The sequence below is a fragment of the Petaurus breviceps genome, unplaced genomic scaffold (genome assembly GCF_028583685.1).
Source record: "Petaurus breviceps papuanus isolate PSGF00001 unplaced genomic scaffold, PetGlider_PUasm1.0 126, whole genome shotgun sequence".
Classification (NCBI taxonomy): Eukaryota; Metazoa; Chordata; class Mammalia; order Diprotodontia; family Petauridae; genus Petaurus; species Petaurus breviceps.
In genome coordinates this window covers 3,761,826-3,780,109 of record NW_027185655.1, presented here as the reverse complement: position 1 = coordinate 3,780,109, position 18,284 = coordinate 3,761,826, and the positions used below count along the sequence as shown (strand labels likewise).

Below are 18,284 nucleotides of genomic sequence, written 5' to 3'. Positions count from 1 at the left end.
ACACACACACACACACACACACACACACACACACACACACACACACACACTTTTACCTATCTATTTCCTTGTGAATACAGTATACATTTGCAGAAACATATTCCAGTAATAAGTCTCTAATCTGACTAGATTTCAGTGGTATCTTTCCAGGAGTCCAATGGAATGGAATATAAGCTCCTTGAGGGAAGACTTATTTTATTTTAGTCTTAATATTCCCAATCCACTGCATAGTAGGTACATAATAAATGCTTATTGTTGAGCGAATGAAGGAATAAAGATCTAGGAGCCAAAATTGCCTCTTTGAATAAGGAACTCTGGTTTTACTTGCTTATAACCCACTTGGGTATGGACATATGAGAATGTGTATTTATTTGTTACATCTTCTCCTGGTCTTTATTTCAGGTCAACTTCTAGGTGTCTCTAATTGCAATTATTCCTCCTGCAATGAGACCATTCTCTATGTTGCATCTCTTCTAGTAGATTGTAAGTCCTTGAAGGCAGAGACTGTATTATTCTTCACCTTCGTATACCCAGAGCCTAGTAGCAGAACCTTAAGCATCTCAGGTGCTTAACAAATGTTTGTTAAATTGAGTTGAATCTAAAATAAATGCCATAAAGTAAACATTTTCCATTTGATGGATAGCTCACAATGTTTACAGATAATATTTTCCACCTAATGAGATATTTCCCTCCGATGTTCTAGAGGCTTCAGAATAAGCATCTATCACTACTCACTACAATGTCAAATAGAGTTTGCTCACAATTTGCTGTCTATGGGATGAAGAAAACAAGATTCAGGTAAGAAACATTGTTGCCATGCTTGTCTTCAAATTAGCATTCTCATTTCGCTCTTCAAGTGAAAGCCTGTCCGAGTTTGTCTAAGCTCATTGAGCTCATCATTTCTTATAGCACAGTAGTATTCCATAACAATCATATATCACAACTTGTTCAGTCATTCCCCAATTGGTGGGCATCCCCTCAATTTCCAGTACTTTGCCACCGCAAACAGAGCTGCTACGACCATTTTAGAACTTACAGGTTCTTTTCCTTTTCTCCTAATGATCTTTGGAAATAGACCTAGTAGTGGTATTGCTTGGTCTATACTATACGTAGTTTAATAATTCTTTGGGCATAATTCCCATTTGCTTTCCAAAATGGTTGGATCAGTTCACAATTCCATCAATAATGAGTTAGTGTCCCTATTTTCTACATTCCCTCCAACATTTACATGATAATTTTATTATATAATTTAAAAGAATAGCAAATTGTACACAATTTATATGTGGTCTAATGTACAATAATCTTTTTATTATAATATTTTATAGAATTCTTGCTTTATTCCACAAATTTAGAAAAATTAATAAAATTTTAAAAAGCCAAATTGCCATTCTTTTATCCATTGAGAATGGAATGCCCTTTCCTTTCTGTGATGCATAAAGGGGTAAGGGAGAGTAGAAAGAATAGGCAGGTAATGCTCTAGGCTACAACATACAGAAGAGGTAAAAGGATGCTTTTGAATATTCCTTTTCTAAAATATTTTGATGCCAGAAAATCCCATTCATCATGGAACACTGATTTTATTTTGTGATAAATTCTATGCATTACAGTGAGGACTAAATTCTCCAGTAGGACAATTATCTTCAAGCTTCACTTGTCCTGCCTCTGGTCCAGAATCATTTGAGATTTCTCTCCAACCCAGTAAATATGTGTGCAACTTCCCAGTACCCTAATTAGGCTGGTCTTCAGATGACAGGCATACAGTTCATTAATGGGTCCAATCTCAGAGTCAGAAGTGCCCACTTGGCATCATCTACCTCTGCCCACCTAGCTGACTGAGGTAGCACAGGCTTTGGGACTTCTCCCTCTACTCCCAGAGTGCATGGACAGTAGTTGTCCAAGCCACAGCTGTCTCAACTCCCTGCTCAAATTTCACTGATGAATCATCCCACACCTCTATAGTTTGTAGCAGAGGAGAGTCAAAGTTGAAGTCTGAACAGTTCAGAAGCCAGGATCTAATTGTCATTGAGACTAGCTGGGCATAGATGTTGCAGACCTTGAGTGGGCATAGTGGTGATGGCAGGGGCATGGCACCAGCCTACATCCAAGCTCTCAAATCCATAGGCTTTTAGGAACTTCACCCATTCTTTGCAGATGCTCATCTGTAAGTTAGCTAGGGGAATTCTTTTTTACCAAGATGGGTGCAAATAACTCCCCATCTCAACTACTAAAAAGTGACAAACATCCTCATTTATAAGCTCTAAGGAATTTGCTTGATTCCATAAAGTACCCACTCATTAAGGTCCAGCTTAGTATGGAAGACAGCCTCTCAGCATAGGTTCCATTAGACCATGCTTCAGGGATTCCTAAGGTTTCTCTTGGGGTTTATTCCACAGCTACCTCAGCTCTGGGGTGGGGAGCCCCCCCCAGCCTGCTCCCTGGGGCAGGGGGTCACCCTCCTCCTCCTCCTCTTCCTTCTCCTCCTCCTGGGAGCATCTGACCTTAAATCAACATCCTCAGTTGAAGCTGTTAGGAAAAGGGGCTCTTAAAAGTCATTAAAAATTTAACAAAAGAAGGGTGACTTTTTGCCCTAAACATGATGAAAATAGAAAGAAGACACAGTGGAACTTACTTCTGTGGAAGGGGGAATGGTGTTCCTATTCTTTTTTACCTCTAAACCAGTTTTTGCCATTGGCAGCTCAGCTTCTGGCCTGCTAAGAGTACAGACAAGGGCATGAAAACAATGCTGGCCTTGTACACAGAAGAAAGCTTAGAGACAAGGAAGGGATGTGAGAGGCTGCCTGGGCCAATCCCTACATTTGACATATGAAGACCACACAAGGAGCAGGTGGCAGAGTTCCATCATTTCATGGCCCACAATGAAGGCTTGTTTCAGAAAAAAAAAAAGACCTGAGCAGAATAGTTGTGACTTCTTTAGTCATTTTTCAGTTGTGTCTGACTCTTTGGGACCCTTTTTAGGGCTTTCTTGGCAAAGATACTGGAATACTTTGCCATTTCCTTCTCCACCTCATTTTTACAAATGAGGAAACTGAGGCAAACCGGGTTAAATGACTTGCCCAGGGTCATACAGTTAGGCCAAGAAAATTAGTCTTCCAGACTTCAGGCCCGGTACTCTATCCACTAGACATAATATGCTATATCGTAGTAAATAGAGTTTTTATATAGTACCATAAAAACAATTGAGAGTAAAGCTATTTGTGATCTAAGAAATTTGCAATCTGCTTTGTCTAGCCACATCGTCAAGTTCTCCCAGAAAGTACCAACAGCTGGTTTTGAAGATGTAGTCCAACTGGCTGAAGATATGACCGGCATTCTCTCCAAATGCTGTGACTCTGTTGCTGAGGACTGCATGGCCAATGAGGTCAGACTAGTCAACTTGTTTTTGCGTTTTCTTTATTTTTTCTTTTTAGCTTTTTGGGGCAGGGCAATTGGAGTTAAGTGACTTGCCCAAGGTCACACGGCTAGTTTTGTGTGTGTGTGTGTGTCTGAGGCTGAATCTGAACTCAGGTCCTCCTGACTTCAGGGCCAGTGCTGTACTCAGTGCCCTACCTAGCTGCCCATTGCGTTTGCATTTTCAACTGATATCTTGTGTATTAGAGCCAGCTGACTTCCACTCCCTGCTCTGAATGCATAGCCTTGGAGAAGACACCGAGCATGCTCAGTTGCTCTAGCCAACTGATTCAGACTAGAAGGCACTAATCACCATGGGTGGGTTGAGTTTCCTCATCTGAGAGTTCCCTACAGATGACTTAAAGCTCTTAATTTTTTTGCATAGTGCCACTAGTGTGTTGCTATTAACCAACTCTGAAAGAAAAAAGGACATTGCAAGAGATGCTTTTGAGTTTAATCTTCATTATTAACATTTTCTGCATCTCTTCCTTAAGTCTAAGGTGTGGGGAACCTGTGGCCTTGAGGTCACATGTAACCCTGTAGGTTCTCAAGTGCTAATGGGGCCACACTTGAGGACCTAGAGGGTGGTCTCAAGGTTGCAGGAGACAATTAAAAGAGCTTCAGATCAAGCCCTGATTTGTGGGAGTTTGCTAATTTCCAAAGTGTAAATGCTCATGCTGAAAAGTCAATGGTCATCTCTCAGGATCTAGTTAGAGCTGATGCAAGTTACCACTGCATGGGGCTGAACCTTCTTTCTAGCCTTCTTTCTCTGGAAGAACAGATGGCATGTTTCAATGTGAAGCTAACCTTATCCCCTGCCTAACATACAGAGAGGCTCCAAAGGTCCCACAGACTTTGTCATGAGCAGAACATTCCTATCTCCCATGTGCCTTCCATTTTCCCTCACCTCATGCCCAGGGTTTTTATTTGCTCCAAATAGATTCATAGGGTGGGGATGGGAGGGAGACTGTGACCAAACTGGGAATCCCTTGTGGATCAGGATTGTTGGTGCTATGACCGCACATGAATATATCGGGGGTTAGGTCAGAGCAGATCTCCAGGGCCCAAGCCTAACTAGACCCATACACCTCCACATTTCAGAGACAACTTCTTGATCTGAAAACTAGGTGTAGGAGGCAGTATGGTGGAAAGTGTGCTGGATTTGGGGATAGAAGGAGTGGGTTCAAATTCTGCCTCCCAGTGGTCTCAGTCAAGTCACTTAATCTTGTTGGGCCTTAATTTCCTCATCTTTAAAATATAAGGACGGGACCAGATGCTTCTAGTATCACTTCCATTCCTTAATCTATGACCTATGATCTTGTGGCCTCAGATAAACATCCTTGTACTACTCAAGGGCAGCTAGGTGGTGCAGTGGATAGATTGCAGGAACTGGAGACAAGAAGACTCTTCTTCCTGAGTTCAAATCCAGCCTCAGACACTCACTAGCTGTGTGACCCTGGGCAAGTCACTTAACCTTGCTTGCCTCAGTTTCTTCATCTATAAAATTAACTGGAGAGGGAAATGGCAAACCAATCCAGAATCTTTACAAAAAAACTCCAAGTGGGATCACAAATCGTAGGAGAGGACTGAACAACAACTGCTGAAGGGCAGAATAGGTAGCCCACATTCCCTCAAAAATGCTGCAAAGAAACAGAGAATTCATAAAATCTTGGAGGTGGAAGGAATCTTTGAAATCATCTCATTTAATCTTTTTATTAGACAAATAAGGATATTAAGTTCCAGGAAAGACCAAAGTCATCCAGTTAGTGGTAGATCTAGGACTGGACATCTTTCCCAGTTGTCTTTCCACTATATAGCACTACCTAAGAGAAAAGCCAAACCACCTTCCCCCAGGGCTCTTCTCCCTCCCATCTCAGAGTATAAGAAAAAAGCCAACACTTACAATTTCTTTTACAGTTAGCAGAACACACTGTGAAGGTTTGTGAGAAATTGTCCACCACAGATAAGAGGTTCCAATATTGCTGTGCAGAAAGCAGCCCCATGGACATTTTCCTGTGTGTTTATTCTATGCCTGCTGCCCAAACTCTGAAACATCCAGAAATGTTCAAACCCCACTATGAAGAGATATGCAACACAGAAAACAATGAAGCACTGGACAGGTGAGCAGATTTGAAGTTTATCTTCATTTTAATGTAATAAATGAAAAGAAAGGATGTAAGGAAAGAAGGCTAAGGCAAGCCAAGGGAGGGGGAGAGAGAGAAAGAAGGAAGGAGGAAGGAAGGAAGGAAGGAAGGAAGGAAGGAAGGAAGGAAGGAAGGAAGGAAGGAAGGAAGGAAGGAAGGAAAAGAGGAGTGAGAGAGGGAGGGAGGAAGTCAATATCTAACATTTTTATTATACTCTTTAGTATAATGGTCTTTAGTCATAATATTTAGTTCAAGTACACAGGCCTGAATCATTAATGGCATAGATAGTCATTGGATTTACAGCTAAAAGAGAACTTAGCAGCTTTAAGATCCAACTCCTTCATTTTACAGATGAGGAAAGTGAAGCCCAGACAGGTAAAGTGACAGACTATAAGTGGCAGAGCCAAAATTCTAACTCAGGCCTTCTAAATTCAGGCTCTAAATGCAGTGTTCTTTCTGATGCACCATGATTGTCTTCTAACAAAAAAATATTTAATTAAAATGAAACCAATCTGCCACATATCTGCTTATATCATTATTTTAAAATCTACTATTAGATGAAAATGAATTGATACTCAAGATGTTGTAAGGAAAAGAACACTTTCTGGATGGTCACTTTTAACATATTTGAAAGGAAGAGCTAGGATGAACTTGTATATGCTAAATATAATGAAATGCTGTTTAATTCCTGGCAATGCCTCAGAGAGTATAGCTGAGATTTCAGGAATATTTGACAAAGTCCTTCACCATTTCCTTGTGGAAGATGACTAGACATGGTTGGAATGATACCATTAGGTGAATTAGGAAATTGCTGAATTATAGGAGAGGGTTTGGATTTGTGCTTTTGTTGCTGTGGGGGTGCCAAGTGAGTGAGGGGGCATGGGGATTGGAGGAGGACAAGGCAGGCCTACATGCAGACTTGGTCAGGTGCTACAAGACAATCCAAGAGTTCCCTGAGATGTTGAGAGCTGATCACACAACCATCATGTGTTGGAGGCAGGCCTTAAACCCAGACTTTTCTTAACTTTGAGGCCAGTCTTCAATTCACAGCACTCTTAACAAGGATCCAGTGGTATCATTCTCTTTGTACCTGCAGACCATAGAAACTTGTTCATTCAGGATGCAAGGTTTATGGGGAAATGGATATTGAATGAATAAGACTTGTATTTCCCAGTTTTTTTCTCAGAAATACCTTGAGTTATTTAACTGAGAGGGCTTGGCTTTGAATTATACCTCATTGTAAATCAATCTTTGTGGGTTAAAGAGGTTTTACAACATGTGTTTGTATGTGTGTGTGTGTGTGTGTGTGTGTGTGTGTACCCAATGTACCCATCTTCAGAATCTGTTTGTACAGATGAGAGTTTGCTACACACACATACACACACACAAACACAGTCTTTTTCTTTTCTTTTCTCTCCCACTACAGATACACATATGAAATAAGTAGGAGGAAACCCAACATTCCAGAAGTGTTCATCACAAAACTACATGGCTTAATGAACAAAGTTTTGAGTGAGTGTTGCAAAGCTGTGGATCTAGAGGCTTGTCTGAATTCCCAGGTAAGGTTCCTCAGATTTTTTTTGATGAATATTGGTCATAGACAGTGTAATCTAATTCATACACATTCAGAGATAACCACTCCCCCCAAAAAAATCAACAAGCATTTATTAAACATCTACTAAGTGCTTCATACCTTGAAGGTAATGGGAATTCATTGGAATTTATTGGGGAAGAGGGATGACATGATCAGTCTTGTGCTATGGAAAAGTAATTATGGTAACTGATAGATTGCTGAGGGAAGAGACTTGAGGCAGGAGACCAATGAAAAGACATGAAGGGAGGCAAGCAGTGATGAGGTCCTGAACTGGGCTGATAGCTATGCAAATGGAGAGAAAAGATGTGAGGGTAGAAATGATGAGATATGGCAACAGATGAGATATCTGGGGTGAGAGTGTGGAATCGAGGCTGATGCTGAGGTCAAGGATCATGGTGACCAGGAGTATAATAACACCCTTGACAGTACTGGGCAAATTCAAGCGGCACAGTGTTTTAATGCAAGCATGTCCTTTCTGGAAATAACCTTTTCTTATTAACATATTACAGAGACCATTAGGAAGAAATGAAATGGTCTTGTTCTTAGCCAAGGCAGAAGAACTCTGTGGTGATTACTCTCAACATACTTTTACTGAATACAAAAAAAGGTATCGTATGTATTTCATGTAATGTTTTGGGAGATTACTGAGATCACATTACTAAGTAGTCTGAATTTTTAGTTCTACTAAGGTTGTGAACATAAGGAAATGTGTTTGCTCAGAGCTGCCCCATGAGGTGGACATAGAATTTAAGCCTCTTGAGACCAGGGCTTGTTGTACCTTTTGCCTTTGTATCCCTAGCGCTCAGCATAATGCCTCTTACTATCAAACAATTCACACATGAATAAGTTCTCTACTGAGGCCTCTGCTGTGGGAAACACAATCTTATGTGTCAGATGTCTGGTGGATTGGAACACTATTCACCCAAGCAGAGGTCTGTTACCTAATCACTTAGGGTGTGGTAGAATGGCAGGGTATCATTCTGTTGTCTCAGAATAAGCCTCGCTAAGTTAAAAAAGACCTAACAAGAGAATGTTGGTTGATAGATGATTAATTGTGGAGAATGCATCCACTCATGAGAGTGTCCATTTAAGACATGAAGGAATTCCAGTCTGCATTGAAAGAAGAATTATTCAATATTGTCTGTAAAAATAATACATAATTTGGTTGAGTGTCACCTGTAATCCCTGTTACTAGGGAAGCTGAGCCTTGGTGCAGCTCTCAAATTCAGGAGTTCTGAACTCCATTTTGCTAAGGCTATTGAGTGCCCAAATTAATGCTAAAACCAATATGGTGAATTCCAGAGGGCAGGAGATCATTATGTTGCCTAAGGAGAGGATCGAATCAGGTTGAATCAGAAACAGGGAAGGTCAGAGCTTTCATACGAACGAAGGAAGGAAGTAAGGAAGAGAGAAAGAAAGAAAGAAAGGAAGAAAGAAAGAAAGAAGGGACGAAAGAAAGAAAGAAAGAAAGAAAGAAAGAAAGAAAGAAAGAAAGAAAGAAAGAAAGAAAGAAAGAAAGGAAGGAAGGAAGGAAGGAAGGAAGGAAAGAAGGAAGGAAGGAAGGAAGGGAGGGAGGGAGGAGTAAGAAAGAATGGAAGGGGGAATAAGAAATGAAGAAAAGTAGCCTGAGTAAGTAGCAAGGAATGGAGAGCTCAGCAGTCAAAATGAAGATGAACAGGTATTCATAGTTAGAATGAGTGAGTGAGGAGGAGTGAGGAGTGGGGCAAAGGAGGAGTGAGGCATAGTTAGAATGATAAGAGGCTATGGTCAGATAAAAGAACATCATAGTTCCTAATTAGGGAAGTAGCATACTTTTAGGTAATTGTAAGATCTAGTGTGTGACCATCCCTCTGTTTTACAGAAGTGGAATGAAGGAAAAGGTCATGCAACTTAAGGATTCTGAAGAACTGACTAAGTTTAAGAATTCTCAGAGAGCTTCTGTGTGGATAGTAAAGAATCCTATTATGAGTTTAGGAGCTGAGAGGGAAGAGGAAGATGCTGAGCCAGCTCCTCAACTCCTTGGGAAAAGAGGGAAGATGACCTAGGCTTCAATATATTTCAGTCACCATTTATTTGGATTGGGTGGAACATTTTGATGGAGTAAACTTTAAAGGAGGAAATATTGCTGAGTGAAAGAAGTAAAAGGAGAACCTGGAAGTATGATGTGTCAGTGGATGTGAGAGAAGGCTCAGATAAGGTTGTCTAATAACAGCTGCAGTGCTATGAGAGGGGAATCAGATCTACTGAAAGCTGGTGGTTGGAAAGTCTCTGGAATGGCTGAACAAATTGTGGCAGAGGAATGTAATAGAGTGTTATTAAGTCATAAGAAATTACAAAAAGAATGGATTCAGAGAAATTGGAAAGACTTATATGAACTGCTGCAAAGTGAAATAAGCAGAACCAGGAGAATAATTTCTACCATAATTCCAATAATGCAAAGGAAGGCAATTTTGAAGAGCTTAATTACTCTGACCACTGCAAGAATCAATCACGACTCCAAAAAACTGATCATGAAGCACGCTTCCCAACTGGAAAGAGAGGTGATGAACTTTAGGTGTTAAATGAGACAAGCGTTTTTAGATATGGCCAGTGTAGGAATTTTATTTTTTGCTTGATTATACCTGTTTGTTACAAGGGAGGGTTTTAATTTTGGTCATAGGGAGAATTATGGGTGGGTAGAAGATAGGTAATGGCTCAAAAAAATTCAAATGCAAAGAAAACCATTTTTAATAAATACAGGGAAGACAATAGAAGGAAGTTCAAAAGGACACACTGACAGTCAGTTAATAAGCATTTATTCATTGCTTTCTATGTGTCAGGCATTGTGCTAAACCCTGGGCATTGTTGGTGTTAAGTTTAATAAATATTGTTTCTTTAACTTGTGTGTGTACATATCTATACATGTATGCTCATATTGAACCTTTTTATATTTTATATGAAAATGTTTTGTATATTAAAATGCAATGATGTTAAATTTAACGAATACTTTAAAGAAACAGGCTGTATATAATCTGTCTATCCATCCATCTGTCATACATGTATGTTCATATTGAGCCTTCTTTTTCCATTCTTTGTATGTGAAGATGCTTATGTTCATTGATAGTAAAAGAAAATTTCAATAGCAATTTTTAAAAATGTCTTTTTTCTTTCCAGGTTGACAGAGAACTTTAAGACTAAATTTCCTGAAAATAACTCCCAAAGTATTAAGGAGATGGTTGAAAATCGGGCTGACTTTGCCTCCAAGTGTTGTCTGATGAATTCACCTCCCCATTACTGTGGCACACAGGTAAGGACATTCAACTCTTCCATTTATCACCTTAGTGCCCAAGGCCTTGATTTACTTTGGATTATCCTGTCCTTTCTTCATGATTGCCTTTGTGTTCATGAAATCAGCTTTCCAGGAGCCTTTATACGTCTGTTTTATTTAAGACTTACCCTAGAATGTAAATTAACAAATAAGTGTTGACAGAAGATCACTCATATTCGTATGAAATTTTATACATTTATTGATAGGAAAGTGCATGAGAATAAAGACTACTCATTTTAGGTAGGTTGGATTCCTGGTAATAATTTAGGTTCATTTCTCATAAAATATGTTAACAGGTTATTTTAAATGAGTTAACAAATAAGTATTTTAATGTAAAAAATAATAATCTAAGTTTGTCATAGAGGACAATCACTGAATCATTACTACTAAACAGCTTTCCATTTCTTAGTCATCCTTTTATAAACTTATCTTATTTTAATACAAACAATCCATAATGGGAGATAATTTAGAGAATGGGTCTGAATTGCATTCATTTTTAAATTACCTATGGCAAAAGTGTTACATAAATGCTTCATATAAATGAGATTGGAAAGAGAATGTTTCACCTACTTAAGAAAACAGAACTGGCTTTATAGCACTTTAGCACATTCATACTCAGGATAAACAGAAACTAATTTACTAATGATTCAATGGACAAATTATGAACCATTCTATATTCATTGATGCAAATCCTTTTATACAGTCTTTATATATATATATGTATATATATGATCTTTTCTTTTAAATAGGATCATTAATATAATAGTTTGTCTTGACAATGTAGTAGGTAAACTGTCTTGAGTCAGAAGACATGAGTTCAAATGTCATCTCTGACACTTACTACTTGTTAGTCATTAGGGCAAGTCTCTAACTTTCCTGGACCTCAGTTTCCTAATCTATAGTTTATATATAGATTTTAAATATATATAGATTTTATATATATATATACATATATAGATTATATATATATATATATATACAGAGAGAGAGAGCTAGTTGGATTAGATGACTTTTGAAATTCCTTTCATATCTACATCTATCATTCTCAAAATGGTAAAACTCTGCATCTTATAAAATATTGTATTATTAGAACTTTGACCAATTCAAGAAGGATGTCAATCCATCACCTCCCAATTAGTAATGAATGAATGATTTTTAAAAAATACCTACCCTATGCCCAGCATTGTAATAAACACTATAGATACATATACAAATGAGAGGTGATACCAGCCCTCAAGAGCTTTACATTCTAATAAGGGAAGGCAATACATAGAGAGGAGAGTTGGCCAGAGAGAAACTTGGTTTGGAAAGTCAGGGAGATGGTGATTAGGGCATAAGGGAATAGATTGATATGCTTTATACAAAGGCCATAGTATACCAATTTGATTCTATAGCATTGTTCTAGAAACATTTAAATTCTAGATTACTTTTAACATAGATTTTTTCAAAATCTGGTTTTGGCCAAGAGTTTTATGGGTTCCAGTTTGATACCCCTGGTATAAGTTCTGAAGTATGGCTGGTGGTAGATAATTTTAGTGGGCTTGTTGACTAAGCAAATAGAAGAAATTTGATATAGAAACATACATCTTTTCTCATAATAGAAATGGCATGATTTCTTTTATGTTATTTCCAAGGGAGACCACAAGGATTTAATAAAGTGTTTATCATTAGCTTGGTGCCACAATGGATAGAGCATTGGGCTTGGAGTCGGGAAGACCTGAGTTCAAATCCAACCTCATTCATTCACTAGCCATGTAACTCTGGATATCTTTTAATCACTTTCTGCTTCGATTTCCTCATCTATAGAATGGAAATAACATCTACTTCTCTGGGTTGTTGTGAAGACAAAATGAGATAATATTTTTAAGGTGTGTTGCAAACCTTAAAGCACGATACAAATGCTTGCTACTACTACAACTACTGCTACTGCTACTACCAATCATCATAAGGAAGAAAAAAAATTACTATTTAAGAGAATTCACACAGATCTAATTCCCAGTGCATTTGGTCTCATGCTTTTCTAGAACACATTAGAAGTATATTGCACCAAAGACTATCGATATCACTGTTTTTACAGTGTTAGTTCATAGATTCTTTTTACAATTAATATCTCATGTGATCTTCATTATAGACTTGTGAGGTAGGGAGGACAGATTTTATTGTCCCCATTTTACAGATATTACTGCTGAGAAAGAGACTAAGTGATCATTCTGAGCAGATATGCCTTTATTGCTCAATCATTCCAGTCATATCTAATTCTTCATGACCCCATTTGGGGTTTTCTTGGCAATGACACAGGAGTGGTTTGCCATTTCCTTCTCCAGCTCATTTTGTAGATGAGGAATTGAGGCAAACAATGACTTACCCAGGGTCACAGAACTAGTGTCTAGGATCAGATTTGAACTCAGGTTTTCTTGACTCTGTGATGAATAAAATGCTGGACCTAGAGTTAGGAAGGCTTCTCTGCATGGGTTCAAATCCAGTCTCAGAAACTTACTAGCTATGTGACCTTGGGCAAGTCACTTAAATGGCAATCACTCTAGTACCTCTGCCAAGAAAAACCCAAATGAGGTCACAAAGAGTAGGAAACAAGAGAAATAACCAAACAACAACTTCCTGATTCCAGGCCTGGTGCTCTATTCACTATACAACCTAGTCAAAATTGGAACTTGAGCTAGGTCTTGTGTCTCTTACCAGCCTCAGTGTGACAGTTATACTCTTGAATTTTGACAGTTCCTAGATTCAGACCTATATGGAATCTCAGAAGCCAGTTATCTGGCTTATCCAAATCTCTCATTTTATAAATTGGGAAATAGACATTCAGTGAGGCTGAATGATTTGCCCAAAGTCACAGAAATAGAAATCAAATCCAAGTCTTCCTGATTTCAAAGTTCAGGGTTCTGACTGGTTCTCTGTGCTTCCCATCTTACTTCTATATACTCTAGTAAGAAATTGAGCAGGGTTAAGAATTATTCTCAAGAGAATAAAACACATGAGATTATCCTCTGTCCCTTGAACACTTTAAGGTACAAAGAGTAGATCAACTGTCCTTCTGAATTACCAATCTTCATATCCTTCCTCAGAGTTTATATTGACAGTTATATAGCTACCAATAGAGGACAAAATCCTCCCAAGTCTCCTCCGTATACATTTTTCTAGGAAGAATGTTCTGAGCACATTGTGATCAGGCCTTCCATGGCCTAACAACACCTTGCCTTTCCATGTTTATCTAACACTCTTCGTCTCCTGTCTCTATGTTCCCTCTGAGTCTGGGATTCTCCACCTGGGCTTCATAGAACCCAAAGGAATGTGTGGATATATTTCAGAGTTGAACAGGATCTTCACCCTTTGCATCAAGGTAGAAAGTGTCCCAATAAGTGTCCCAATCTGGCTGTTCCACCTACATAGCCAATGGAAAGGGGTTGTTCCTATTCATATGGAAGAACAGCAAAAGATGTCTTCTCCCAGAAGCAGGTCTCTACCCTGACCCACAGAGAAACCTCCATCTATGGTGATCTGGGCATGACCAAAAATCTTGTTACAATTTATAATTTCAAAACAGTCAGTTGTTAGTATTATTGGAGAACTAAGAGACTTGGATAGAAACTCAGTCTGCAAACTTGGTTGGGAAAATTCTATCTTTATTTTCACTTACCTTTAACTGAAATTCTTCAATGATCATTAAAAAATACTTTAAGAATGGTTCACTAGAGTTCATAATAGACTTCACAAGAAAGACAAAGGGATTCATGGCATGAAAGAAGTTAAGAAATCCTGCTCTAGGCCGATCTGTCTAATAACCATCATCCAACGACAGCTTCCTTCTATACCTTTATTTACATTTCTCCCTATGACTGTAATTCCCTTCAACCCAAAAGAACTTAGTTTTACAGATGAATAAACCAAGTCCCAGAGAAGGGAAATAACATAGATCACACTGGATTGGTCAATCAATATTTATTAAGTTCCTACTATCTACCAGGCACAGGTGATAAAAGGGAGGAAGGGGAAAAGAAATACAGTCCCTGTTCCAAAGAAGCTCACAATCTAATAGGGGAGACAATATATGAATGTACAGAAGAAGCTATAGACAGGATAAATTGGGGATAATCAGCCCAGAGAAGGCACTAGCATTAAGGGGGATCAGGAAAGTCTTCCTGTAGCAGGTCTGATTTTAGTTAGGACTTGAAGGAAACCAGAAGCCAGACATGAGGAGGGAGAGAGGGCTAGGCATTTGGACCCAATTCCTTTGACCTGGACCTAGCATCATTTTCACTATCCTAAGCCTTTGAATAAGTTGAATCTGAGGTACTGGTCTATATATGTGGATGGAGGTGTTCTAGAGGAAAGTGGGGATCTGAGTTATACTTACAAAGACAGTTGCAAAGCCTTCACAACTACCAGAACAATATACTAAAATATAAGTTCCCAGAGTGGATGATCTTGCCCCCTGGGGAGTATTGGAACAATTCGGGGGGGGGGCGGGGTGGTAGTGACCTCAGGTGTTTAGGTGCAATTGGGGAGCATAGAAGAAACATAAGGAGGTGGTGAAGGTTTAAGGAAAAAAGAGAAGAGAATTTTGAAAAACCATTCCTGCATATTTCATCTGTTGTATAAAAGAGTTAAAGATGCAGTGATTACATTATTTTCCAAATAAACACACAAAAGGCAAATTATAACTGATCAGTGGTCAAGTCCACTGACAGGTCTTAACAAGCAATTGTTGGCAGGAGAGCATGTCGCATATTGTTGGGAAGTCCAGCATGTGTTGGCAGGAATATGTGCATATAATGACTTGGTTACAATACGATACTATATGGTTACATGACAATAGTGTGTGGTCAAAATTTCAATACAGGATAAAGACACAAATTTACAATAAATTATTAAATTTAAGATACATCATTTTTAAAAATACATATTTTTTGAAATTACACAAATTTTTAAAAATTGTTAAAAGGTTGTAAGATTTCCAGGGAGTGCTGAGTAATTTTTTTTAAAAAGGGGGCAGTATGTCAAATAAGTTTGGGAACCTCTGTTAAGAACCTGCCCTAGTAACAACACAAGGTACAAAGTAACAATTTCAAATACCATGGACAGCTCATGAAGGATCTTACATGAAATTCCATCTGGAAAAGAAGCATTCTCATAAGAATTGGGCTTTAGGGGCTTTGGGGCTGTTTTGTTTGTCAAGCAACATTGGGCCTGGAATCCTGCATCCAAGATTTCCATAGTTCAAAATTTTGGTTCTAGGGACTCCACTATCTGCAGCTAGTACTGAAAGTACAAATGAAATAAACCAAAACTGAAGCCCCACTTCTTGGTGCCACCAGGACTAAGGCATGGGAGAAATGAACCTTTCCCCTCCATTCCATAGCTCAGTGCATAGTACCCATGCTGTGAGTCAAAAAGGACCTTCATTCACTGCATGCAGCTGGAAAGAATGAAACTGCCTCAGTCTAATAGTTCTAAAAGTGCAGTATGTTCCAGCTATATAAACAATGGAAAGGCACTGTCTTCTCCCAGAAGTAGGTCTCTGCCCTGTCCCACAGAGATACTTCCATCTAAGGTGATCAGGATAGTTCAAAAGTCTTGTAATGATATTTAAAACACTGTCATTTGTTAATATTATTTCAGAACTAAGTATCCTATAAATTAACTATATTTTTTTGCTTTATTTTCAGATTGATGCTGAAACTAAAAACTTCTGTGGTCATGATTCATGTCTGTTGTCTTCGGTATGTATGGAAATAGAAATAGGTGACATCAGTGAGCAGAACTGTATTTTACAATTAACTGTCTAGAATTTTCTTTCTAGAAGGAATCACTGAGATCAAAGTGATTAAGTTAATCACTGAGATTAACTTAATCAAAGTTAACCCTCAGTTTATAGTTAAGGAAATTGAGACCCAAAGAGGTTAACCCAAGAGTTGTTCAGTTTTTTCAGTCATGTTCAACTCTCTGTGACCCTATTTGGGGTTTTCTTGACAAAGATACTGGAGTAGTTGACAGTTTCCTTCTCCAGCTCATTTTACAAATGAGGAAACTGAGGCAAACAGGATTAAGTGACTTGTCCAGGGTCAGCCAGCTAGTAAGTATCTGAAGCCAGATTTGAGCTCAGAGTGATGAGTCTTCCTGGCTCTAGACCTGGCACTCTATTCACTGTGTCACTTAGCTGTCCACACAGCTAATTAGTGGCAGAGCTGGGGCTGCCTCACTTCCAGTTTTAGGTATAGAGGAAATAGTAAATATACACAGAGCAACAGGTTCCCTGCTCCGTCCCTTCTTCATCATGTAACATCAGTAGAGAGCAGAAAAGTTCTTAGTAACTGACTAACTTTATATTATTTTTAAGAGCAAGAGTTAGATCCATTCAAATGGGATCAGAAGTAGAGCATTTATTCAGTCCAGGAGACAAGAAGATAGCTGGAATGTACAGAGGTAATGCTTGATAAGCCAAATCATCACTGCTCAGTATTGTCAGTTTCTAACCCTTGATAAAGATTTTAACTATATGAAAGGGATACCTGACTAATATCTCAAAAATGCACTCCCATGCTTGTGTATACACACAAGCATACTTACACATACACAGGAAGTTCAGAATATTAGACCTAATATTTTCCACATTGTACTCAAAGGTGTCTGACCTTGGATAAATCACTGTCCTCTTTGAGGCTCAGTTTCCTCATTTTTACAGTGAGGGGTGAGGTTAAATGGCCTTTAGAGTCCTTTCTCACTCTAAATACTTACATGGGCATTTTCTTATGTGAAATACCTTTTGTGAAAAACTTAGTATCATCATTAAATAGAAATTTAAATAATAAGATTAACTAATTAGACAACATATTTAATAAAAAATAATAGGCATTGGTCCTGCTGTTTAGTCTAATTGGAAGAAAAAATTTTTTGATGATGTCCATTTCTTTTTGGTAACTCATTAGTTTGCCAGAAAAGTGGAAATAAAAACCAATTCAATCTTCTGGCAGTCTAAATTGCTTCAATCTCTTCAGCATATAACCCCATTCTCCTACTCACATACTCTGAGATAGTAAAACAAAGCTGTTTTAAGGAATATTTATTATCAGGAATGTTTCTGTGACTATGAAAAAAATCATGTACCATAGCCTTTGGCCCAGTGGATAGAGTGAGGATTGGACTTCAAGTTAGGAAGTCCTGAGTTCAGGTCTAACCTCAGACATTGCTAGCTGCATGACCACAAGCATGTTACTGTTTATCTTAGTTTTCTCATTTGTAAAAATGGGATAATAATAGCACGTGTCTCCCAGGATTGATGTGAGGCTAAAATGAGATATTTGTAAAGTGTTTTGCAAACTTTAAACCATTATGTAAATGCTGCCTTTTAATATTATTAGTCAAAATCCAGCTTTGTACTTTTATCACCTAGGAATTATATTCTACAAAACAAATAATCCCCTGTCTTTGAAAGCCATCTGATCCAATTATGAAAATCCCAGGAAATTAGAAGTATGTAGTAATGGAACATCTCACCTATAACTTTTACCCTATCCCTAGATTCCTTCTCAAAAAGAAACAAAAAAACCCACCACAAAACAACAACAACAAAGAAAAAAAACACTTTCACTCACGCACGGACACCTGTAAGAGGAGAAAAGTATTTTTATAGATCCTACTATGTGCCAGGCACTCTTCTAAGTATTTTACAAACATTATTATTTCATTTTATCCTCACAATAACTCTGAAATGCAGGTGCTATTATGCCTGTTTCATGAGGAGACTTTGGCAGATAGAGGTTAAGTTACTTGCCCAGGGTTAAACAACAGTAAGTGTCTGAGGCTGGATTTAAAC

At 38.3% G+C, this 18,284-nt stretch overlaps 1 protein-coding gene across 1 annotated transcript in view; it reads left to right on the top strand.

Annotated features, from left to right (window-relative positions):
* GC (GC vitamin D binding protein) overlaps window positions 1-16,257 on the top strand; it is a 47,208-nt gene extending 30,951 nt beyond the window's left edge. Inside the window, exons 6-12 of the mRNA XM_069098122.1 lie at window positions 704-798; window positions 3,250-3,379; window positions 5,326-5,528; window positions 6,979-7,111; window positions 7,656-7,753; window positions 10,300-10,432; window positions 16,138-16,257. Coding sequence (XP_068954223.1) covers window positions 704-798; window positions 3,250-3,379; window positions 5,326-5,528; window positions 6,979-7,111; window positions 7,656-7,753; window positions 10,300-10,432; window positions 16,138-16,257 — 912 coding nt within the window. The remainder of the gene's footprint in view (window positions 1-703; window positions 799-3,249; window positions 3,380-5,325; window positions 5,529-6,978; window positions 7,112-7,655; window positions 7,754-10,299; window positions 10,433-16,137) is intronic.
* Window positions 16,258-18,284: the final 2,027 nt, after the last annotated feature.